The 26,630-nt window shown below is 38.1% G+C and overlaps 2 protein-coding genes across 2 annotated transcripts in view; one reads left to right on the plus strand and one right to left on the minus strand.

The window, feature by feature from the left end:
* Positions 1 to 26,630, plus strand: part of LOC131679891 (uncharacterized) — a 55,084-nt gene that overhangs the window by 19,715 nt on the left and 8,739 nt on the right. The window lies entirely within an intron of this gene.
* On the minus strand, positions 9,867 to 26,261 carry LOC131682104 (facilitated trehalose transporter Tret1-like). Its single transcript, XM_058963326.1, has 7 exons — positions 26,127 to 26,261; positions 11,308 to 11,540; positions 11,110 to 11,240; positions 10,709 to 11,046; positions 10,231 to 10,646; positions 10,101 to 10,166; positions 9,867 to 10,040 (listed from the first exon to the last, which is right to left on the minus strand). The coding sequence occupies exons 1-7, from the start codon at positions 26,185 to 26,187 to the stop codon at positions 9,897 to 9,899; spliced, it is 1,389 nt and encodes a 462-aa protein (XP_058819309.1). The 5' UTR covers positions 26,188 to 26,261; the 3' UTR covers positions 9,867 to 9,896.

A 26,630-nucleotide genomic window follows, 5' to 3' on the forward strand; every position in this document is an offset into this window, starting at 1 on the left:
TTGTTTCCGATAGGTTTTTTTCCACTTCCCATGCGATTTCTTTGGAAAACTTTGAAACAAGAGAGCTTTGAATTCTGATGCACTATTCAAAACTGTGCTGCTCGATTTTATTTCTCTTGATAGCCTACGCATATGGCAATTATGTTGAATTAACAGTTGAAACTACCGACATGTAATTTACGATAATTATATCAGTAAGGGAAACAAAATCTGCTGTATTCGTTATGATCTGTGCGTTTATCTTTAAAGTAATTAGTTCTTCTTAGCATTTTTTTCAAATTGATATAAAACGCGCAAAAAACCCTTGGTAGCATATGGTCTACCACAATTTACTGCTTAGAAAAAATTCAGATGAATGTCCACCGTGACTATGTTTTAAACGTTTCTTTCAAACGGCCTAATTTTGATTATTTTTTTTGAGAAAAACTAGAGAAATCTCGCGAATAACGCATTCAATACTGATCAATAACTTGCTGCGCCAATCGAAATAGTCGTTTTTGGATAAGACTCCTCTATCGAACATCGTTTTCAATAAATCGATGGTTGCAACTTGCAACAGTTGTATGACTTGTTGTCTCAACATATTTAGGCAAAAGGTCTTCTAAATCTTGTGTAACACATTTAGATTTAACCAATTCTCAACAATGTCTCGATATTTCTCGCAAGTGATGTTAACATTGTCTCCTGCATCATTTATGAAGAAAATAGAAAATTGCAGCCAAAAATGCGTCGTTCTCGAAATATGTTCGTTCCCGTTGTTTCATTGCATTACTAAGTGTATCAGATAATGAGTTCTTCCTGTTCTTCAACTCAAGTACCAGCTTTGTGTGTGTATGTGTGTTTTACAATCCATCTCCCACTGACTGACAGTGCTTTTATGGAAGAAACTTGTCTGAATCTATTTATTGATAAATTGTGTATTAGATGTACACATGTTTAGCTCTGGAGATGAAAGGCGATAGACATCCAACGACCCATTTCAAGAATGCCTGTTCCTACATGTACACTCTGAGGCCATATATACAACAAATACATCCACGTATCAATGGGATATGTGCAATTTATTCGTACTTCCAGATTGAAAAATAATATTTTTGATTCTGGCACGTATTTACAATAAGGTAAAACATATAATTGAAGAACAACACAAACTGATCTCACCAGCGTGTTGCTCTGAATTCGTTAATTGATGGCATTTCTGCAAAAAATTCTCCTCCATCCAGAATCCACAATCAGTAAAAGCGTTGCATTAGCTAGTCAAGTTCAGATGGCGCTGTGGATGTTAAGTGGTTGTATTTTTTAGTAGCTTGGTTCACGTACGTACATAGCAAAATAATTAGGATGTGACGATAAAATCACTACGTCAATTTACACTATTCTCGCGATATTTTTGCCTACTAACACATAACACAACGGCAGAAACGACTTACTAAGCTATCAACTTCGTTTTCCTGTTAAATAAACTATATCCATATCAACATTTGAATAGGGCTAATAAGATTTGTAAACTGTGCTGATTTCTCCTAATTTGTTATCATTTCAACACAGAAAACATTTGAAAATGATTCTACCAAGGGTAAAGATGTTGATTCATGTGTATTTTTCATGAAATTCAACTCAGTGGCGGAATAATGAGCGAAATAAGTATGTTTACAAAAGTCTCATTCGCCCTTTTGAAGAATTACTATTAATATGTCACTGCAAAATTTTGAAAACTATCGAACGAGCGCAAAATCACTTCCAAGCGATTCGACAGTGCTGCCGGATCGATTAAGCTGCTTTGTTGGCCCGAAAATGGCAAAACTTTGTTCATCTCACGCTAGGGGCATACTTTTTTCACTGCACTACACGGAAAAATAAAACAACTCACAGAATAAGTTCTTCTAACTTAAATTTAGGTAGTTTTGAGTCTTGCGTCGCTTTCGCACTTATTAGTGTTGTCAAAAACAAAGAGAGAGATTCGACTCAGTCGAGGCCTTCCATGGAATAAGGTACTTTTGAGTTGTTTGAGGCATACTCAAAATTAGGTAGAATCAACTTAAATGTAGGCATATTTAACTCAAGGTTGAGTATAAAAAACCTGTCAATGAGTTGTGGTTTTTGCCGTGGTTAAAGAGAAACTACCTTCAACACGGTTTACCTAATTTTACCTTATTCCACGATACCCCGAGATTGAGTCAAAAGAGTAGATACAGAACACTAGATTAGGATTGTCGCTGGTGTTCCCATCGTTTTCGCTTCGAAACTTGTTTGTTTTGTTTTCGGTAAAGATCTGTCAAGGTGCCACACGTCTATCTGGTAAAAGTCTTCGGTCCACATTCTTGGTACACGCAGAAAAATTTAGCTTATTTGCAACAACAAACTGTTTAGTTGATGTTCAAATTGATAAAATGCAGAGTTTGCATATTTTTCATTTACGTCTCTTTTTATACTGCTGTAACGTTTATGTATTCAAGACATGTATAAAATTTACAGCAGAAAAAACGAGAGGCAGACCGAAAAATGATGTGAAATTTGTTATGAATCAAATTTTTATGCGGCATACTATTATAATTTTGATGCACGGCACAGCAATTTCAATAGTTTTCACATGATATTTATGTGTGACAGATAATTTTGATATGCTTTTACAAATTGCAAAAAGTCATGTGTGAAATCAGTAGATTCAATATAGCGATTTTTCTTGGTGTAAATTTTCGACTGTTATTGTTATGAAATGAAAGATTTTGTAAATGCCGCACAAAGAAATGTTTCAAAATTCAATACAGGTTTAAACAATTTGTGCATTCTATGTAATGAAAATACACCAGCCACGAATGGCCATTGTTTTGCTTGCTATAACACACCAAAATAATTAGTCGCTATGAAACGACGGTAGAGAAATATTTTTTTTGCTTTTTTCTGTTTGGCCCATTTTTTTTTAAATTCGTTTATTTTGCACGGCTCAAGGCGTTAGCTTCACGGAGCCGTGGGTCTTTTATATATTTACATGATGTAAAAAATAAAAATAAGAAACAATTAATGCTACTCTAAGAGTCTATCCGATCCCGTGCGCGCGACTTGCCATTGCGCGCGGAGATTCGTTTTCGTGTCGGTGAAATATTTGCATCCACGTCAACTGTATCATGGGGGTCCATCATATCTCTATCGTCGTCGCACATGTCCGGGTCATCAGCGGGGTTACTTCCTTGATGTTCGCGATCAGGTGTTGTTCCTATCTTTTTCCCTTTCCGGGTCACGAGCGTGAACCCTTCCTCATTGCTAGTAGCTCCCTCATTGATGGTATTAGCTGTTGAGTTTGTGGACGCGGCTTTCGCAGTTGTCATTATTGCTTGAACAGCAGCCACAAATTTGGCAACCGTTTGTGGCTCAGGGAATGATATTGGAGAATGAGTGTTGGCATTTTTTTCTGTAGATGAGCTTTTCTTAGCGGTTTCTGGGCAGGGTTGTCCATAATGTGCCGTTTGTTCACAGAACTGGCACGTGTTAGTTTGTCCTTGGTATGTACATAGAGTTCGCTGTATAATGGTATCACCCCCTTCTGTTTTGTACTGCAGGGTAAGGTAGGAGGGAATGGGTTGATCTACCCGCATTCTCACCACAAAAACACCATTTGCAATACCTGGAAAGTAGTTCCTCCACGTGTCCTCCGTGATGGATTCCACTTCTCCGAAATACGACATGAATCTTTTAATGGCCACTTTGCAAGTACGTGGTGCCAAATCATGTAATTTGACTTCCACGTTTCCGTTGTCCATATGCACAGGGATCTTTATTTTAGCAGTGTCACAATCCAGCACGTGTTTCAAGTTGTTTTGCGAAATGAATCTTTTTGCCTGGGCGAATTTGTTGAACGTTATCAGCACCGCGTGTCTGACGTGCTCCAACTGGATGAAACTGACGTCTGAAAACCGAAGCTGCATTTTCACCTTCAGCAATTGTTCTACATCACCAATACTTGGTATTATGCGGAAAGACCGGAAGTCAATGGCCACCGTGTTAGCCCGAAGAATCACATTTTGTTGATGAGGCTCAGTCATCTTGATAGATCACCACACAAGAATAATAGTAACGGTTTCCTTTGTTCTCAAGACAATGCACACAAGAAAAAAGCAACTGTTTGCGCTGGCTTGGGTAGCAGCAGAGAGCACACTGGTATTGTGACTGATGCCTTTGGTGGTTGAGAATAGACCTATTTGACCCATTTGACAGTTATATACCGGGATCAAAACAATGATGTTCCTACAACTGATGCCAGTGACAATCCTAATCTAGTGTTCTGTATCTACTGTCAAAAGAGCTCAACTTTTGGTAGTTTTTCGTATCCGTGTACGGTAGGTCGTCATAACACCCAGGTCGAACAAAGTTTCCAGATAATGAAAAATGATCGAAGCCGCGATAAGTAAAAGCTAACACAAGACGTGACAATCGGCTTCTTATTTTTCCTTCGACATTCTTCTTTTTGCACATTTTTACCCTTCCGAAATCTTCCGAACAGTGCTGCTATTTTTATTATTGCAAATGGAGTCTTGTTAATTTATTTTATGCCGGAAATATTTTGTATCTTGAATCCATTACATTGATAAACGGCATCGTTTTTCCATGTCATGGGTGTTTAGTTAGATTTGATGAAGCTCATTTCTGAAAAATTTTAGATTAGGGATGATTCATAAATGACGTAGCATTTTTTGAGTGATTTTTAACACCCCCCTCCCCCATCGTAGCATTTCGTCACAAAATTCTATATACCCCCCCCCCCCCTGATAATTACGTAGCTTGACGGTAACCCTCACCTCCCTCGTTGTCCCCGTAAAAAATTTAAAAAACTCAAAAACGATGTTAGTTAGATGAAACGGGTAAGATTGTCGTGACATCAGGTCAACCCCTATTCCCCTTTAAAAAAGCTACGTAGCATGACATGACCCCCTACCCCCCTGTCGTCACACATCATCACAAAATACAAAACTCCTCCCTCCCCTATATAATGCTACGTCATTTATGGATGGTCCCTTATGGTGTGGTTTCTTACTTATTTTTGTTCAAGTTAATCAACCACGTATACGGTAAATGCATAATAAATACTTGTTTCACTTTACCGCACAATTTATGTTCAATTTAGTCGTTTTTACTTTTTTGACAACAATCATTTTATTTGTCAAAAGTAATGACAATATTTTCTATAAATATAGCAACACTGCCAAACATCATTTCGCTATCCCTGCAGTAACATTGCGTACGGAGCAATAAGGCAGAATCAACCAATCAGAAGCTGGACCATTCTAAAGACGCTAAATCCCTCTGGATAAAGACTCGCTAACTCTATCTTATTCTTATTTTTTATCAGTAAGTGTCTCGTGGTCGATTGGAATGACACTGACAGATAAATGGTAAACAAACGATTGACGTGTCGAGTCTTTATCCAGAAGGATTCAGCGTCGTTACACCATTCTAATGTAAAATTGGAACAAAAACGCCCCCCCTCCTATTGTCACGGCTTGTCTTAGAGTAAAAGCACCAAACACTAAAAAATCAACGCGAACTACCGATCCGTGATATAAGTAGTGTGGAAATTATGGTTTTCGTTAATCCGAACGCGGACGCGGACAAAGTTTATTACCGAGGGAAGGAAAATTGAACCGCACCGAAACGCGATCGCTGATGAACTCATCTTCAACTCAAGTACCAGCTTTCTCTACAAAATTTAAAAATCTCCCTATGTTATGTCCTGTTCTTTTAACTTCTTCGTTACTATGAAAACTGGTTTCAGAGTATCACGGAGCAGATTGCATGTTTCCCAGAAGTCCTTATCAGGCATATCTTTCAAATCACCTGGCAGCATATCCCATATAAACTGCGGTCTACTAAGCAGTTGAACATGAGATAAGTATATCCCCATCCCGTCGTGCAGTCTAGAAAAATAAGTGCTTATATAACTCCACACGAAGAATCTTAATCTTCATTTGTTTTTGCAATTATTTTAGTGGAAGATGCATCCGAAAGAGCTTGAGTCGCCACAAAGTTCACACCATATGCTCCACATCTTACAGAATTAAGTACGTAATCTAACTCAGCGATCATTTCCTCATCGATCCGTCGTTCCAATTAATCCCAGAGTCCCAATAACAATCCCGTTTTGGTTAAACTAAACGTCTACACCAATAACAGTCCGTCCATAGCGTGTAGCGAAATCCAGTTTCGTCGAGCACATTCGATTTCCAACTCCTTGGTAATAATTTCAATGCATCTCGATTATGCTGATTCGCGAAATGCCGAGATGTTGGTGGGATCGAGGGCCGGAAACTGCAATTTAGTGTCGATTGGATCTATGATACCTCGAAAGTATTTCTTAGTAAAAAGATTTAACGGAAAATGCCACACGAATGCAAGCTCTACACAGTTTTGAACGAACTCCTGCCTGTTAATCAAAAGTCAACTTCTGAGGCTTCCGCAGCGGACCAACAATTCCTCGCAATTCTTAGATGTTTACCGGCAAAATTGCACTCAAAGTTGCAAACGGTTGTATAAGTTAGAAAAGTTGCACACCCGTCCGCACGACATTTCATTCCGACAGTTGACCCGAACGAATTTTCCATAAGTTCGATATAATCACGAATATTACAAGCTTTCCTTTTTTTCGGTTTCTTTGCCGAACATGTCGACGGGAGTTGACTTTTTATAATATTTAAAAACGAAAATAAATTTCAAATCAAGATATAATTTTCATTGTAAAAAACCAATTACCTCATTGTGATTGTCTCTTTAAAGACTGCGCAAAACGAAATGTGTTCTTGGCAGAGAAATGAGCAAACGAAATGGTCGGTGTTAAGTCAGATCGAACTAAGTCGCAAAACATCTAAAAATGAGTTAATGATAACACTGGGTAAATAATTTCTTCAGCTACATTCGACTTTTGTCAGATTTGAAATATGTAACCATAAACAAGAATTACGGCAAAAAATAATTGCCAATTATAACGTAAAGGATGCTGTGATTCAAACTTTAAACCCGTTTTTCTCGAATCAATATTTTGTCACTTAGTCCGGTCTGACTTAACACCGACCAAATGATCATGCACACAAAATTCATCAAGGACTACTAGTCTCACCACTTTGTAAATTTGTGACCGTACATTACTTGGGCATCTTCAAAATATGGTTAGGAGCCATAGAGAATAACATTTCTGCATTGTCACGATTCCGAAATGAGTCAATCGAATGTACATCGAATGCAGGCTACTTGATTGTAAAATTATTTACATCATCGGGGAAAAAATATATATAGGTATGTGTCGAAACATTGAATAAGCCTGTGTCCAAGTCCTGCGTCGAAATATTCGGATTCCGCTTGAAATTAGCAATTTACGCTCTCTCAGTTTTTACGCGTTTTTCCCAGTTTTTGTTCAGCTCCTGACATGTACTTCACTGTCATCCGTTGCTGGAAGCTTTGGAGGTCCGCGAGACGGTTTAATGATGTATATCCGTCAGTTTTCCCAAGGTGCGATCCGACAACCCAGTTTTTTAGCAAATTCTTCCGTGCACGGATTGTTGATTTTCTTCCAGCTTGACTGACAACTGCAAAACTTAGCGGAAGTAAACAATACACTCTAAAGAGAAACTCGGAAAATTTGGTTAATTTCGGTTAAGTATGAAAAAAGTTACGTAAGTTTGAAAGTGTCATATTAATCGTCGACTTAACCTTTAATCTCGCTTATTGCTACGATGGTGCGTCTGGTTCAATTCCCAATCAATCTAGAATGCTCCAAGATAGAAATTTTGCTGGATTTGCTTGGGGTACTGGTAGATAGAATCAAAAAATATGATGAAACTTGACTTGGCACTGTACTGTCACTAGGTTCATTACTTCCCACCGTTGCAGGTGGTAGTACTTATGTTTTGGTCAGACGGGAGGAATCTTGCAGAATTTAATCAGAAATGGAGTCCATTGGGTGTAATACTCTATTCCATCTAGTAACTTCCCGGGATGTAAATTTTCTTGATGGACCCAGGTTGTTTGCGAAATATCCGTGATTTATGTGGTTTCGTTTTTTTAGGGAAAAGCTATATCTACATTTTATTAGTCCGTTTTTTTTGCTTACCGGTGTGAATTGAACGATTTTTCTCAAAAATATTTAATTTTTTGGCACAAGACAAATGTGTGACAAAATTGTCTTCGAGATAAATCTTTCAACTCACATCTTGTTGGGGGTATGTGGTGGGGCCATCATCATCACCATGTTCCAGTGGGATTGGATGAATTATTCTAGACCAACATGTGAAAAGGGCGGAAGTCCTAATAAGAGTCTCTCTGTGTTTACTTTCTCTTTCGATTATTATGGCGTGAACATAAAACTTTCCAACATAGTCTCAATGAATATTGAATGACCCTGATGTCGTCTAGTATATTATGCTAACAGTTAAAGAGCAAATGTAGAATCGGCCGAGTTATTGAGGGAAGAGTGAGTAAACAAAGAGAGACTCTCATTTGGACTTCCGCCCTTTTCTCATGTTGGTCTAGAAGATTGCCCATAATTACATAAATTCGTATCCTACCGAATTGAAAATTTCGGCACAAACAGGGTATTTTTTAATCTAAAGTTTTATTTGAAACGGCTCAATGCGTTAGCACAACTGAGCCGAAGGCCTTTTATTTTTTTTACAATAAGTAAAAATAAAAAAAATAAATGCTAAGAATGTCGGTCTGCCAGATCTTGTTGACACAGTTTGCTGCTGCGTGTTGAAAGCTTTTTCTTTGCGGTAAAGCCGCGTTATCGTTCCCGTCCATGTCGTCATCGGTACTGCTTTCTTGCTGTTCACGATCAGAGGTTCTTATTTGTTTCTTGTTCTTACGGGTCGCTGTTGTAAATCCGTCTTTATCGGTATTTTCTTCTTTATTGGTGATGCTAGTCGTTGGTTTGGGAGCGGTTGTCGTTGTCGTTGTACCTGCATTATTGGTTAATTGGATCATTGTTTTTGGTTTATCTGAAGGTGTCAGTGGCTGCTTGTTAGAGTTGGTTGTAGTAGACGACTTTTGACTAGTTGCTTCGGCGCATGTTTTTCCGTAGTGGGCTGTATGGTTACAGAATTGGCATGTTGGGGTCTGCCTGGGATATGTGATAAGTATTGTTTGCTTATAGGTCACGCCATCCTTCGGTGATTTGCATTCGATAGTCATGTAAGAAGGTATTGGTTTAGTCACTCGCATCCTCACAATACGAACGCCGTTGGGAATGCTGGTGAAAAAATTTCTCCAGGTGTCATTCGTAATAGATTCTAGATTCTTCTCCATATTGCGACATGATTCGTTTGATAAAATCTTCCTTCGTGCGCGGGGCCAAATCATGGATACGCACGTCCACCATGTCGTTTTCCATATGCACGGGGATCTTGATTCTGGTGTTATTAAATTTGACCTCGTGTTGCATGTTGTTCTTTGCAATAAAGTTTTCGGCCTATGTTACGCTTCTAAACGTGATCAAAACACAGTTTTTTACGTGATGTAGCTGAACGTACGTAATTTCAGCGAGATTAAGCTCCATTTTAACTTTAGCTAATTGCTCCACTTCCTGAACTGTGGGTCTAACACGAGTTTTATTAAAGTTGATCGAAATCGTGTTATCCCGTAGCACAGGCACTTTTGTTTCATTTGGCAAACTCATTTCACTCCGCAGCCGGGGGCAACGATACAATTTGTATGTGCACTGATATAGAACAATAGCTAGCTTGATTCACTGATGCCTATAGCCTGCTATAGCGTAGCGATTTTTTTGCTTCTGCTTTGTGCGACGTCAGCAGATAGACTGGCACAAACAGGGTATGATTTTTCGGAAGCAAATTGATTTCATGAAACAGGTTTATCGAGAGCATAGGTAGTGTATTTCTCAATCTACATAATAAATATCACACATTTTCCGCCGTTATAAGGTTTTTGCCCTTAGTTTCAGGTATGAACAAGGCAATTATAATGACACCCAGAAAACAAGTGCTCGCAAATATCGCTAGTGCTCCATAAAGATGAATAACTTCAAGCAATATTGGAAGAATCTAGGATAGAAGTAACAATTACAACCACAGCAAATAAATCGCGTTCGGATGATTACCTACCTTCAAACTGATGAATGAAAATATTGTGATTGAAATCATGCTGATGACATTTCCAGCATTGCAGATCTAAGTGTGACGAACAGAGCAATTACAGTATATACTTCTTCACGTTCATAAACATTGACAATACCTTAGCTGGCAATATTTCCGGCAGCACGAAGAACGGAATATTGCACAATCCTACACAAAAGAGCAATACGGCACTTGAGAGACTCACGATGGGTACCCAGTCGAGTCCGTCCATGTTTACATCCTGTCCTCTCAGCCACGAATACACACCCAAACAGGACAAGCCCAACCCAGTTCCAAATGTCGACACCATTAGTAGCAACTTTCGTCCTGCCAGATCAACCAGTATGAAGGATGCCACCGTTCCGACGATTTGAATTGCCCCCATAATTATGGCGGATGCTCCGGGGCTCATCGTTGAGCCAGACTCGGTGAAAATCGAGACGGCATAAGTTAAAATAGCGAAAACTCCGCAGAACTGATTCAAGAACATAAGGAAAATTCCAATAAATATTCCTTTTCTCGCTATCGTGGTTGCTAGAAATTAATTGTTATGAAAGTTATGGTATTCTGAATCAAATTGCTGCGAGTATTCTTACTGAAATCTGAAACGACCAACTTATTTGCTTGTACTTTGCTGTCAAGGATGAAACTTTTCAATTTTTCAAACTCTCGTTGGAATGCTTCTGTTTGTTTTTCATTCGTGGTTATTCCTTTATAGAACATAAAAGATTGTTCTGCTTCCGAAAAGTTTTGTCCCTTGAGCAAAGATTGTGGAGTTTCTGGGATGAAGCTCATCAAAATCATGAATAAGATCGGAAGGCACATCATTACTACAGGCACTGTTCGATACGATAGAAAATCGCCTACAATATACATCAACAGGATCCCTGAATTTCCCGACAATGCCAGCAATGAACCGAGAGCACCACGGATTCTGAAAATAACAAAAAAAAAATCGAATATATAAAAGTACAATGGTAAATTTATATTGTGCTACTGGCTGTCGGATATATCCGCTATGTATAGAGGAAAAGTGACGATAATTCCTCCTCCAGCAGCTCCGGCTAAGAATCTTGCAATATAGAGATGATACACAGATGTCGCAAAGTATATAGTGATCCAAAAACTCTGCAAAAATAATGTATTAATCTTATCGAAATTAACTCTGCGAAGAACGATCAAATTTAAAGCGTACCATATTGGGAATAATTAGATACGAGATGCACTTTTTCACGCCAAGTTTTTCGGACAAGTACCCGTAGATGATGGCTCCTGCGAGACCTCCTAGACAGAGAATTGATCCGATCCATGATCCTTGTTCAACCGTAACAGGACCCGTGTCCAGTGGCGATTCCTCCGACTGTAGTAACGGTAGAAATGGTGAAACCCAACCAAGCGCAGCTCCATGGGCAAAGTTGATAATGTTTACTATGATTTCAGAAAAATAAATATGATTGTTGTCATTAATTTAAGAAGTGCTTTTTTGGTTGTGAGTATGACAACTTGTTTATTGTCCTGTAGGGTAAACAGGTCTAATACGCCCCCCTTAAGCGAAAATAGCTATATTCCAACGTTGGACACAAGAAGAATCAATATAGAACAGCTTTCAAACCTACATTGAAAACTTTCTTTGATAATATGTATATTCACTATTAAAGTGTAATAAATGTTCGAAGATTTGTCATTTTTAGACTATAGCCATTTGAAAAAAAAAATGGTAAAAAAGTTTTGCCCTTTTCAAAACAGAGTCTAGATCATTTTTTGAAAAAAAAACAAAGTATGCAAAGTGGCTTTTTGTACAGTCTTGATGTACAGAGAGTTTCATTAAAATCTAAATACGAAAAAACGCGAAATTCTTGTAAATTAAAACATTTTATTTTGGTCTTAAAATTGCTTAATGTTGGATCAAATTAGGCTAGTTTTTCTTCAGTGCAATTAGGTTCTTCCGTTAGCTCGTTTTCTAAATTGGCAAACTTTTCTTAAATAAACATAGCAGGAAATTGTTCCAGAATTTGAAAATTATATCTTCTCATGAGCCTTTCAATGCTTCTGTCAGTATCTAGAAAATAACCTAGTATAATATACCAGTAATGAACATTTTTTTAACCCTCAAAAATGCACGCGGGTCTTCCAGGCCCAGCGGCTATCGATTTCTTAGTTACAAAGCGTTATGCATGCACTAAGAGCTTGAGCATGAAAATTCCATTAACTGATGCTAAAATTCATCGAAAAAGTAAGATATTACGGAAATATCACATATAGTGTGCTTCATAGATTCGTATAAACTTTTTACATGAACAAAAAAGCAAGGAGGACTAGCAGGCCCACTAGGTATTTCGACATCATCTGTGCATACTGGTGATGCAAATGATATTCCTGGCACGTATGTTTGCATCCAAAAATCAATTTTTTATGGATTGATTTCAGTTTTTACAAGTATTTCCAAAGCTTTGACGAAGTTATCTTTGATCAAGTTAAAACACATTTACCATTTATTAGTATAATGTATTTTTCTCACGTGAACGCTTTTCAATGCACCCAGAACTTTGCAGAGCGGCAATTTTGTTAACTTTTTTGGAGCACTGCTAAATCAAGTGTTAATTAGTTCTACAAACCATATGTCACTTATGAGCTTTTACCTATAGCTCTAGTTCAGTCACAAGAGTTTTGAAGTTTCTATAGTGTTATATATGGAAAATCGAAAACAAGAAATCAAAATTCAAATAAAAATTTCACCGTTACTCTGCATACTTCAAAACTTCAGGTGGTGTAGCTATTTTAATAACGAACAACTTTGTTTAAAGTGGCATAATGATTGGAGGTTATTTAACTTCGAGGATAAGAAGAATTTTTGAAAATGGCCTATTCTAAGCATGTGCGGAAAGAGAGGCAGCATTTAACATTATATTACAAATTTGTTTTACCACAATGTCGGATGAATTTGCAGCCTTCTGCAATGTTAATCCTTTCATCTTCAGTTGTGTTGAGGATTTTAGGCCAAATAAACTGGTACTGACATTTTTTACTGAATTTATTGTTTCAATATATATTTTTTTGCATAGAAACTTAAAAGTTCTTGTGAGTAAACCAAAAGCATCCGAACAAGTTTGAATTTGGAATGGGGCCATAATTTTGATTTTTTTTCCTGCCAGAAAATGAAGTGAATGAACGTTTTCCAAGGACAACGTACTTCATTTTTAGCCTATGGTAAAACAAGATATTGCTCGACATATTCGAAAAGTGGTAATTATTTATTTACATAATTTAGCTTTTGGCTTCACCCAATGCTTACTCTAGTTAATCCCAGGAGTGAGTATTTATTGGGGATTCGTATTTTTATAAGAATCTGACTTTATTAGTATATAGTATAGCTAATATCTACGGGCGTGAGCTTTAATTTTGATTCCTTTAAAATATTCTGAAACAATCTATCAATTCTTCATTTTTCGCTTATATGTTGTTTTTTCACATTCTATTCTTCATTGTCAAATAAATTCAAATAGAGAAATCATTCAAACACTTGAAATACACTGCAAAAATTGATTTGTATGCTTTGGATTTTTCATGCATTTACTGTACGAGGGTTTAAAATTTTACCGGGCCTTAGAGGCCCGGCTTGCCTTTTAACGTTAGGATTTTAACTTGCCTTCACAAGGGTTAAAGATTCAATTGTAAACAAAATTTCCTAATACCGTTAGTCAGATGTTTGTGAGTGATCTACATAAAAATCTGAATAAACTTTCTAATTAATAAACAATGCACCAATAAAAGACCATATAAGTCAGGGCCGGCGTTACACTTTTATCCCGTGAGGCTAGTAAGCATAGGATGAGAGGTCTATTACTAGGGATTCGTCACATTTTCACAATAGACACGCTAGCGTTACATTCCCATTAAGTCATTTGCGTTGAGTTTGTGCAAATGGAACTGTGGTTAATCGATATTTTCAAATGTGGGCAATGTGTGCCTGAGATACATGCATAGCAGATTTCAAATTTTTTAATCGCTCCAATATTTCGAGTGGGTGATTACCCACTTGGTTATTTTCGAGTGTGTAGTACTACCCATGCTATTCGACGGCCCTGTATACAGTATTCAAATTCACAACAGATACCACCCGAACGAACGTTTCACCTACGTTTAGAAGGCAACTTGTGCGTGTGTAACTATTTATATGGTAAAATTCTTGTTATTCATATTTCCCATTCTTCAATAAGCAGAACATGCATGCAATTATACGTATCATTGTAATAATGGATTGAACAGATTAATGGAAAATCTCGATTAAAAAAGTATCAACATCACAATAGAAATGAACATACTTACGGAGACAACAAGTAAATAATTGTATATCTTAAAACATCACCTAATTCTTCTTGTTACTTGAGATGTTTTGTATAGCCTCAAAAAGGCTTTGCTGCTTATTTAGCCTATATTTCAGCCAAATCATATAATTTTCAAACTGCTGCACAAGCGGAATTGGGATTAATTGGGAATGTTTTTTTTCGTGGAACGGCGAGAAGCGAACCCAAACAACCGTGTCCTTTAAACGGAACTGCCCGACAAGGTACTTTTTCCACTACCGAATTTTCAATAATTTTGAAAAAAAAAATTGACACTTTTTGGACCCAACTCGAAAATGGAAATAACATAACAAATCTAGGTCTCTGTTGGTCAAAGTTGTTGGTGTTTGTTACGAAAATCACGATTTTGTACCAGATATTGACTTTTTATACTCAGTTTTTGAGCAATATTAAAAATTGTGGGACAATGTAATTCAATAAAAAAAAAATTCACCATTTTCAAATACTTACATACAAAAATGATCAATTCAAAAATCTCTTTTTCTGAAGTCATTTATTAGAATATAGTTTGAAAAACAATTCTGTTGAAAAAATGGGTAAAAACACAAAAATTCATTTTTTTGCTATTTTGGTCAGGCACGTTACTGTGTGTCGTCTCGTATTAGCAGCCAGCATCAGCAACAGTAGCAATGAATTATTTGCGCCATGACCCGTGAAGTGAAAACAATTTCATTCTTTATGCGAAGAAAATAGTCGCCCTGAAAAGGATGGTTTTGTCGTTGTTTCGGAAAGAAAGTTTGCTTTTTAAGTTGCGCTGGATTCCTTTGATCTACTTTTTATCACAGTCCTACCAGCTTCAATACGACAGGCAAGATATTCACTTCTGTCAGGTAAAAGAGTGCTCTGGCACCGATACACTCGGGGTAGTGACCCCTTCTCAAACGATAGACAGGAAACTGGAGACCGGCACGAACCAAACGGGATTTTCCTTATTTTCCTTCACCTTTCCTGCTGTACCGCGACCATACCAGCGCATGTTGCCAGTACGAATGTAACACACGAATGATGCCGCTCTCGCATACGACCCCCGTTTTTGTACTCGGTTCAGTTTGCGTTCAAAGCCGAATGGGCAGGTCATCGAATGAAATTCACCTCCATGGAGAAAGGGAGTTGGTGAAGGATGTTCAAATTCTTAATTTACTGTTTGATAGCGCTGATAAGGGCTAATTAGTTTTCTAAAGAAAAGGTTCTCTGGGTGGGAGATTTTCGTTCCAATTGGCTCTCGTTACTAGCACAAACTAATTTTTACAGTCAGCTCACGTAGTCGGCTGGATCTTACTAAATACCTTCTCTCCCGTTGTTGGAATGCAGTCCATCCAGCAATGTTAGCTAATAGAAACGAGAACGAGCTTCGGTAGGATGCTTTAAAATCGTTTTTTGCCTTTCTCATATAAAGAAAGGTTATGCAATCACTGAAAAAATCAACTTTTCAACCGAGACGCGGAGGGCCGGGTGTCATATACCATTCGATTCAGTTCGTCGAGATCGGCAAATGTCTGTGTGTATGTGTGTGTATCATTTAAACTCACACAATTTTCTCAGAGATGGCTGAACCGATTTTTACAAACCTAGTTTCATCTGAAAGGTATAACGCTCCCATAAGCTGCTATTGAATTCTTAGTTGATCCGATTTCCGGTTCCGGAGTTACGGTTTGAAGAGTGCGGTCACACAGCAAATTCCCAAATAAACTGGTACAACCATGGTGACGAAATGACGTAAAACATATTGAAATAGGTTCAACATTACTCTAGTTTGCGGTTCTGGATCAATAATGATAAATCGAAGCAGCTTTGACCCTTTTGGCCACCTACGATGGTTCATGATGCCTCCGGGGAGCTCGCCAAGTTCCTAAGCTAATATCACACCTATTACCCAGCGAATTCTTTACCGATTTTTACAAACTTGATTTCAAATGAAAGATACAATAATGCAATAGACTGCTGCTGAATTTCATTCGGTTCTGACTTTTGGTTCCGGAGTTACAGGTTTGTTAGTAAGGTTACACTGGAATTTCCCATATAAATCGGTACAATCGAAACACCGCAGAGGCTAAAAACTATTGAAATGGTCAACCAAATTACTTCGATTCGCACGTCTAGATCACTGATTGCCAATCAAACACTCTTTGGATATATTGTCCACTATCGACGATTCCGGAAGTCCCGGATTCCGGGCGAATTTCACTATTTAAGCAACATCGGTTCTTCGGTGATGACTGAACTGGTGTTCTCAAACCAAGTCTCAAATGAAAGGCAACATTTACGGTTGAGTATTGTGTCCTCACTCAGCACACCTCCCACCCTCATACCTCGCTCCTTCATCACTCCTCTCCCTTTGGACATCCGCATTTCCTTCATCCACCCCGTATACCGAAATAAGATTTCTGACGCATCCTCCACTCCCACTCTACTAAACCTCCACCCGCTCCACTGCCAAACCCATTCTACCAACATTTCAAAATATAATCACATGAAGATAACATTGAACTCATGTTGATTAAATTAATTAAATATTAGGGGAGCCCGGGGCTAGTTGGTGGTTAGGTTAGTTGGCGGAATTCCTTTGTCTTAGTTTCTATTAGACATATGGCGCTGTCTCTCATTGTGTACCTCAAGTTTAGGCACAAATCCCCGACTATGTACGGGGAACGTGCCATTTGAGCCAATATATTCTGATTCCTCAAGTTTAGTGAATCCCGTTATCCAATGTGTTTTTGTTGAAAAAAACATTTTGTTTTAGTAGAAGTTGTGGGCGATATTGTGTTTTCGAGCACACCAAGTAAATTTTTTAAATTCTAAACACTTTGTGTTATTTAGGGTGATTTTAAATCTATTTCCCAATTGATTTTATTTTTCGATAGTGCGTAAAAAGAACTTACAGTATCCGTACAGATATTAAATCTATCCATGAATTAAAGTAATTTTTTAAATAGTTTTTTTTTTGGAAAATATGCGGTTGGAGTAAGTTGGCGGTGACGCACGCGGGGCCAGTTGGCGCTACTATTTACAGTACAATTATAGTCATCAAATATTTTTATTTTTGGAATTCACTCTAAAGTAACACTTTGTGTATCTCGTCAATGCAGGGGATATTTACTTCGGCCAAACGCCTGAAGAATTTCGAAAATATGCTTTTGAATATGGAATACGCGTCAAAGTAAAATGCTGGAGTATTGAGACTGAAATATATTGGCAATTGTCGGTTAATATACAATTTTATTAAAAAGACATTCAGCACGAACTTTTGATATAATTGAATCTCCATTTTCTGACCTCGGGGCCGGGGTAAATTGGCGGGATTTCCGCGTTATACATTGTCTATAAAAACAAAGACAATGCAACAAACACTTTGATAAAATTCAGGGATGTTGGCTACAGCGGCATGTTCTATTTTGCAAGATCTATCTTCATCAAATCGAGAAAAAATGGAAACTAAAAACACCGCAAACTAGCCCCAAACTCTCCTATATACTTTTTTGTTAAAAGTTTGTCTGCGTTTACTTTCGTGGTAGTCGTGGGATACGTGCTAAGTGAAATAAGAATGTCTATTACATTTCCATAATTCTATTGAACAAAACTAGCTAATGAATCATAGTTTGGATAAATGAGAAAGGCGCAATTGCACCACTAGGTGGATGAAAACCGGTTTTTTTTCATATGTATGCATTGTTCCACCCATAGGAAATAAAAATAATAGTTAGCGAAGGAAAAGATTTTCAAATTTAATTCTTTTGAGTGGCTTGATAGCGCTAATATGGGCTAATTGGTTTGCCAAAGAAAATATTCTCCGGGTGGGAGATTTTCTCTCCAATTCATCCTGGTTACTATCGCAGGAAGTATGTGCAGTGTAATCCACGAAGATAAATACTTATAATCATATTCCCTTCTAGAGGACGGGCATAGCGTAGTTGGTAAATCGATTGCCTTGTACGCAGCTCACCTTTCGAATCCCAACCCCGCACATAGGGTTAGAAATTTTTCATAAGAGATTTTTCTAACCCGAAAAGACGAATGACCTTAAGGTTAAAACCTCTGTAATCGAAATTTAAAAAAAAATCTTCTCCTCTGGTGTTGACAATACAGTCTTCTGATAAGATTTGCTGAGACCAACTGAAATCACAATTCGGCCATCGAATGACATCATTTCACTTCCATCTAGAAAGAGGAGATTCGAACAAAAACGGGAAATTAGCGGGAACCAATCACGGACGAGCTTCGGTCAAATGTTTTAAAATTGGTTTTTTCATGTGTCTGTATACTGCTTTCCGCCTATCGGAAATGAAAATGATAGCCTCTGCAAGTAGCACGTAACGACCCAAACTGATACAGCTCACAAATATTTTCTTCTCGTTATTGTACAACCCTCTGTACGCACCAACTATCCAAATACGAATGATAATAGAAAAACAAATCTGTAGCGGACCCATAGGTTAAAGTGCCTATTTTCACCATACTAAGCAGGGTGCCTCACTAATTCTTTATTTTCTCGGCCTACAATCAATGGAATTCGTAAAAATTGATATCAACAGTTTTGCTTCGTTATTAAGAACCAATATAATAACAAAAATTCGCTGAAAACAGTGAAATTCTCGCATTTGTGGAAAAATAAAAAATCGAATCGAGTGTCCCTATTGTTGCGCTACCATTTGACTAAATGCGTTGAACAAAGATGGCAGACACTGCTCTAACCAACGGCTTCAAATGGGTAGGCTGATAATAGAAACATGGCTAAAATGGGCTAATCACCCAATTTTAAACTATTCATCATTTATGTGCTCGGTTGGTGCACCATATTGACGGCTCTGACCGAGATGCACATCGCCATTTCCGAATAGTTTTCGAAAGATTTTTCAAAACACAATTGTTCGTTATTAATGCATGTTATACACAATCCAACTTTTAACACAACATTGCTGAGCATATTTCCGACAAAATGGCTCAAACATAAAATCATTCTGTTAAGTATAATGGAAGTTATTAACGTTCAAACTCATATGCGGCCATCACAGCCGATATTTTGCAACGGGACCCCTATATTGAAAGCTTAAATGTATTCAACACGGAAAAATAAAACAACCCGCAGAATAAGTTCTTTTAACTTAAATTTAGGTAGTTTTGTGTCTTGCGTCGCTTTCGCACTTATTAGTGTTGTTAAAAACAAAGAGAGAGATTCGACTCAGTCGATGCCTTCCATGGAATACTTTTGTACTTTTGAGTTGTTTAAGGTATACTCAAAATTAGGTAGATTCAACTTAAATTAAAGGCTTATTCAACTCAAGGTTGAGTATAAAAAACCTGTCAATGAGTTGTGATTTTTGCCGTGGTTAAATGGAAATTACCTTCAATACGGTTTACCTTATTTTACCTTATTCCACGATACCCCGAGATTGAGTCAAAAGAGCTCAGCTAGAGCTTTTGGTAGTTTTTCGTATCCGTGTACACTAAAATATTGTTCCAGACTGCCCGACCCATTATTTTGATTTTAATTGCAAGCGAAAGGGTAAAGTCCATTCTTTAACATACTGAAGTTGTACAGATGCTGATTTTTTTAATAAAGTTTTTGTATAAAGACACCGTGCACCTTAAATGTTTCCTTTCTTAACATCAACCATCATCTTAAAAAATGCTATCACAAGAACCTGTGGTAACGAGTATCTGATCAAGTATAAACACAATTTCTTTCTATTTGCGAAATAAATGTTGTTTTTCATTCGGTAATCATCCATTGTTTCAGGTCCGATTTTCTTCTGAGCTCATACGATCGTGCATAGGCACTTTCGATCATAAACGGCGGTTATACAGTAATGTAATACTTGCCAGGAATCGATGTTCCATCAGGTTTAATGTGTTTTAGATAATCTTTCTCATTTTACCGTGTATATAAGTTGTAATATTGAATACATACTAATCGTGAAAACAACAACCAGAACCACATTGGTTGTTACAATTCATTTGATGAGCGGAATCATTTGGTGTGCGTCTTTGTTAACTGCATTATACTTTCAACTAGGTGTTTAGTTGTTTCGCCACTGTTCTGTTAACACAAACACAAAAATCATAGATTACACAAAATCGTTAATCATTTTGCTGTACCAAAACTTAGCCAAACAATTAAAAAACCTGTTTTAATCCACCTAACGGTGCAATTATGCCTTTCTCAATCAAGAATAGGAGAATTATTGAGTTGTTTATATTCATTAAAAACTTTCAAATGTATATATTACATTTTTATTATACACGACATGACAACTATATACAAGAAAAGAAATCATTATTCGAGTTCTAAAATTTTGTAAAAGAAAAACCAGCCACGGCACTATTAAATTGAAATATTGAGAAATGCAAAAGGTGCAAACTCGGCTAAATCCCAAAAAGTCGATTTTTATGAATTTTGTTTTTTTTTTCGAGATAACATAAAATCTCGACGTTTCATGCATTTTAAAGATGTTTGGCATCAAAAATACGAATTCGATTTCTGAAATTTCATGGGGTCCCCGCTTTAAAAAAAAAGGAGTTCCGGTTTAGGGACCATGCATAAATGACGTAGCATTTTGGGGGGTAGGGAGGGTATACCAAATTTGTGACGAAGTGTGACGAGGGGGAGGGTAGGGTCAGAAGTTGTGCGACGTAGCATTAAGTTTAAAACCCATTGTTTAGAGAAAACAATTTAATGATCCTCCATTCCCAAGAGAAATGAGTTTGAATTTAAACAAGTTACTTTTGATGTGGTTATTCATGAGGTAAATTTTTTCGCGAAATTACAAGTTCGCAAAAATACTAAATGATTTTGTATGCGGATTTAACTTGCTACATTAGTTGGCTAATGTTGCTAACTAGTAGAATTAGTTTCGAAGCTGAATTAAATTTACACTTCGGATTCAACCAAACAAAATTTAGTAATTTAAATCAACGTATGGTTCATAGAATCATTGGCAGCTGCGAGATTGTGAACTGAGAGAACTTGTCTTCATGTTCCCCTTAACATATAAAATTCAAAACAAAACTATCAACACTATATTTGTGAAATGGGCTTATTTTGCACGCAATTTGCTGTTATAATGAAAATGTTGATAAAAGTCGTCAAACATTTTGAAAGGACATGTATTTAAAATAACTGAAAAACCTATGTAATTTTTTTTTAATCGCCCGGGCGCGTTGCATGGGACGAGGGGGAGGGGGTAGGGAAATGCTACGTTATTTACGAGGGGGAGGTTAGAATTTTGTGACCAAATGCTACGAGGAGGGAGGGAGGGGTCAAAAATCGCCGAAAAAAAGCTACGTCATTTGTGTACGTCCCCTTATATGGGAATTTCATATGTGACCGAACGTTTTAGTCTATATTTCCGTAACCATATAAGCGATCCGTACGAAATTTTATAGATATCTGTGGGGATATTTATTTATTTATTCTTATTTTTCATCTGACCTATGTTGGTCTACATGAAATGTAGTTGAATGGGAAAAGCCCATTTCAGGATATACTTCAGAAGCAATCCTCAAATGAGCGTAAAAACCCATTATCTTTTCATATATTCACACCTGATTACAATAGATTCACACTACAACAAAATATAATAAGCACAGTATTACATAAATAAAAAATACAAATATTACAAAAAAATGAATCATAAAATCTAAGTCAACCTTCTTAGTCTATTTTTGAAAACATCACAAGATACAGAAAAGTCAAAATGGCCATAAACACTATTAAAAACATTACACATCGCCCTAATGGGTTCGTTTTGACCGTACTCGGTGCGTTGAAACTCGAGTCTAAAAAAGTTATGCGATCTGAGCAAGGATGCAAAATGCCTATCTTTTCCACGGCTGTAATTTTTCTGCCTACATTCTCATTTTTCTCTCGATGCTGCTGTCATTCGCTAGTGCAGGACGCCCAGCGCTGTACGGCTGCCTGTGTGCAAAGCAGTAACATGACAAAAAACTACTGTCCCCAGTACAGCCACCAGACGCGAGCGGTACAGCTTCTCTTTCCTTACTTTACATTTTTTAATATTTTCAATCTTTTTAATATTTTTATTTAAAAATGACGACAAGTGATGCGGCTCATTTACGCCACGGCCGGCATCAACGCTTTCGTGTGCGGACCTCTCCTTTTGACTATGCAGAGAAAAATGTACAAAGCGAGAGAACAAACTTTACTACGCCACACTCTCACCGAGCAGTCGGAGTACAGCAGCAAAACAAAAATGTATTCTACTGCTGTACGGGAAAATGTACTCGGTTAGGCTACCGTTCTGGCAAGAGCTGTAGTGATGCGTCGCTGTAGCGGGCTGTACGGCTTGTGCAAATGTAAATATACTGAAAAAAATGTAGTTTATCGGTACCGTTGGCATCCTTGGATCTGAGACTTCTCGGGGGCACATTGACATTTATATGTGAGAGAATATCTGGAGCTTCTATTTGGCCAGTTAATATCTTCCCAACAAATACTGCTCTAAATGTGTTCCGCCTTTTGGCTAGGGTCGACAGCGATCGATGTACGGTGGTAGCTCTGTTGGGTTACACCACGGCAGAGTTCTAAGAGCAAAACGGAGGAATCTTGCCTGCACTGCTTCTATTCGGTTGATCCAAATGCTTGTGTAAGGACACCAAATGGGTGTTGAAGCTTCGAAGACAGATCGCACAAGTGAAAAGTAGAGTGCCCGCAAACAATATGGATCAGTGAACTCTTTGGCGATTCTTATAATGAAACCGAGATTTCTATTTGCCTGTGCTGTAACATGAGAGTAATGATTTCTGAATGTCAGTTGTGAGTCCAGAAGTACACCGAGGTCTCTGACAACTGTCATTCTCTCTAGAGATTCCCCGGAAATGGTGTAGTTCCACAGTATTGGATTTTTTCTACGTGTAAAAGATATTATGGAGCACTTGGACACGCTGAGAGCCAGCAAGTTGCGATTACACCAACTACAGAAAGCATCTAAGTGTTGCTGTAGTTCCTTGCAATCTTCTATTGACCGCACAATAAGAAATAGTTTGAGATCATCGGCATATATAAGTCTACACCCAGGAGGTATAACAAAACAAACGTCATTGAAGAACAACGAGAAAAGCAACGGTCCTAGATTGCTCCCTTGAGGCACTCCGGACAAGTTGATGAAACTGTATGACTCGTTATTTCCTAATTTTACACACAGAGAACGATTTACGAGATATGATTTAAGCCACCCTATAAAATAATCCGAAGCGCCCAGCCGCTTCATCTTTGCCAGTAGAAGAGAGTGATCTACACGATCGAATGCAGCCTTGAGATCCGTGAATACAGTATCGACCTGAGATCCAAGTTCAATATTTTTAATACAGAGCGAAGTGAATTGGGCTAGATTAGTAGTTGTCGATCTACCAGGAAAAAAGCCATATTGGTCCTTCGATATATATGCTCTGGTCTCGCGAAACAGCACATTTCCTACTAATATTTCAAATAACTTTGAGCCAGCGCAGAGTGAAGTTATGCAACGATAGTTCGCAACATTTTGCTTATCACCTTTTTTAAAAACCGGAAACATAACTGATTTTTTCCAACAGACGGGGAACGTTGATTGCGACAGCGATTGGTTAAAAATTAGTCTTAAAGGCGTACACAATGCGCTTGCGCATCTTTTGATTATAATGGAAGGAATACCATCTGGTCCTGCCGATGTTGAAGACTTTAGCTTTCTCATAGCAGTTAGAATATCTTCGTCAGTAAATTGAATAATGCCTAAATTAATTACATCATGAGGGACATCCTGAAGACTATGTTCCATCTGAGTGGAGTTGGTCGAGACTTTTTTAAACACACTTGAGAAATGCTGCGCAAATAGGTCACAGATGCCGCTTGGGGTACTTGATGTTTCATTTGCAAGGAACATACTGGAAGGAAGCCCATTTTCTTTACGTTTCCCGTTAACGAAAGACCAAAACTGCTTTGGATTTTGTTTCAGGTTCGATTGGGTTTGTGCGACGTGTCTTGAATAGAGAAAGCGATTATATGCCTTGTAACTGTTGCTGGCTTCAATAAACTCTCGTTTTGTGAGGGGGTTTCGTCGGCTGGTGTAATGCCGAAGTGCAGCTGCTCGCAGCCTTTCAGTTTACGTAATTGACGATTGGACCACGCTGGTTTTGGTCGGGGACGTGGTGCGGGAACATGTAGTTTGAAAAGTTGTTTTAGGACCAGTGAAAGTTTTTCTACGGCAACATCTACATCGATCGCGGAATTCAGCAAAGTCTCCCAATCGATTGCCTGCAGTGAGTTCTGGAGCCTATTGAAATCAGTTTTTGAAAAATTGAACTCCCTGACATCTAGCATTTCGTCATAAACAACTAACTGGGGCCAGATCTGCGTTACTAGAAGAGGAGGATGGTGTGCGTCACAAACAACTAACGGCTCAAGGGCTTCTGAAACGGTGCAGTTAATAGAAGCTTCTTCATTTATGAAAAGGAGGTCCAGGGTTCGATTTCGTCTGTTATTTACTGTACACATTTGCAGCATGTTCAATACAGACATTCCGTCCAGTAAGGCAATACTCGCTCTAGAGAAGGTTGATTCAGAAGGGTCTGGGAAGGCATAGCCGGAGGAGGTACTTCTCCATAGAAGTCCAGATTGATTATAATCACCAAACAGTAGATGAGCCGTGTTGGGTTGAATGGAAGTTGCGATGAATTATAGCTATTATATGGGACTAAGTTTGTGAAAATCGGCCCAACCATTTCCGGGAAACTGATGTAAGTTCGTTAATTTTGAAAGAGGGCCGCTTTTCCCGGGCACTTCCCGAACCGTCTATGGTAGTCAATGTAGTCAACGAAAGTTTGGTTGGTCGTCGGTGACCTAGAACAGCAAAGTTAAATTGTTCGAGAGACATTTTAGCGAAATTTTTACCTTTTTTGCTTTCATCGGAGTATCGGTTTGAATCGGAATTTGCTATGCGATCGCACGCCACAACCTGTAACTCCGGAGCCGGATGTCGGATCGGGATGAAATTTAATAGCCATTTACGGGGGCGCAATACCTTTCATTTAAAGTTTGGTTGAATCGGTCTAGCCATCTCCGAGAAATCGATGTGACTGTTATTCTGAATTTAGATACTTCCGCCGGGGCTTCCGGAACCGATGATGGTGGTCAATGTGGCCAAAGAGACTTTGAATGGATGTTAGTGACCTAATACTACAAATCGAAGAAGTTGTGGTCATATTTTGGAAAAAATTTCACCTTTATGCATTCATTGCAGAATTTATTAAAATCGATATTTTCTGCGTGATCGTGCTCACCACCCTGTAATTCCGGAACCGGAAGTCGGATCCATTAGAAATTCAATAGCAGCCTATGGGAACGTTGCACCTTTCAGTTGAGACCAAGTTTGTCAAAATCGGTTCAGCCATCTCTGAGAAAAATGAGTGACATTTTTGGTCACATACACACATACATACACACGCACAGACATTTGCTGAACTAGACGAACTGAATCGTTAACTCCGTTAAAAAGTCGGTTTTCAGAACAATTGCAAAACCATTCTATTGAGAAAGACAAAAACTAATGATTTGGTTGCTTTGCGGTCGAGAGCGTTCATGTGCAAGTATTTCTTCCGGTAATTTAAATTCATTAGACCTCGTAATATCTGGAAGTATTTCCTTCTTATAACTAATGCTTACCAATACACGAAGACAACACCTGGTTAACCGTACTTTTGGAGAAACCAAATGAAGAGCACATTATTATTCTTCAGCACTTCATAACCTGTCCAGCGAAACGAGTAGTGCTTTATAGACTTTCTTCTGCACAGCAAAAGCCGCTGATACAGACGCCCTGTTCAGTTGCAAGCTGTGCTCACTGTAGGAGGATAGTGTAAATCAATCACAAATCTCGCCAGGAATAGTAATTCTACAAACAATAGCTCCATTAAGCAAATGAGAATCTCGAAGCGCTCATCGCAAATTGTGCTGGGTAATAGTAAATATGTAACCGCAAAATTTAAGCAGTGAAATTTTTGAGCCAGACAAGACGCGTGATGTCAACCGTGAACTCAGTTGGTCAGATTTACGACGGGAGGATCATCTTGTTATTTAAAGTCCTGTCTAGAGTCAGTTACAGTTTTGAATATAAAAGCAAGCGCAGAGACGTGAAAAAAAGTACACAAAGTCCAGCGTCGTCGCGAA

The sequence above is a fragment of the Topomyia yanbarensis genome, chromosome 2 (assembly GCF_030247195.1).
Source record: "Topomyia yanbarensis strain Yona2022 chromosome 2, ASM3024719v1, whole genome shotgun sequence".
NCBI classification, from domain to species: Eukaryota; Metazoa; Arthropoda; class Insecta; order Diptera; family Culicidae; genus Topomyia; species Topomyia yanbarensis.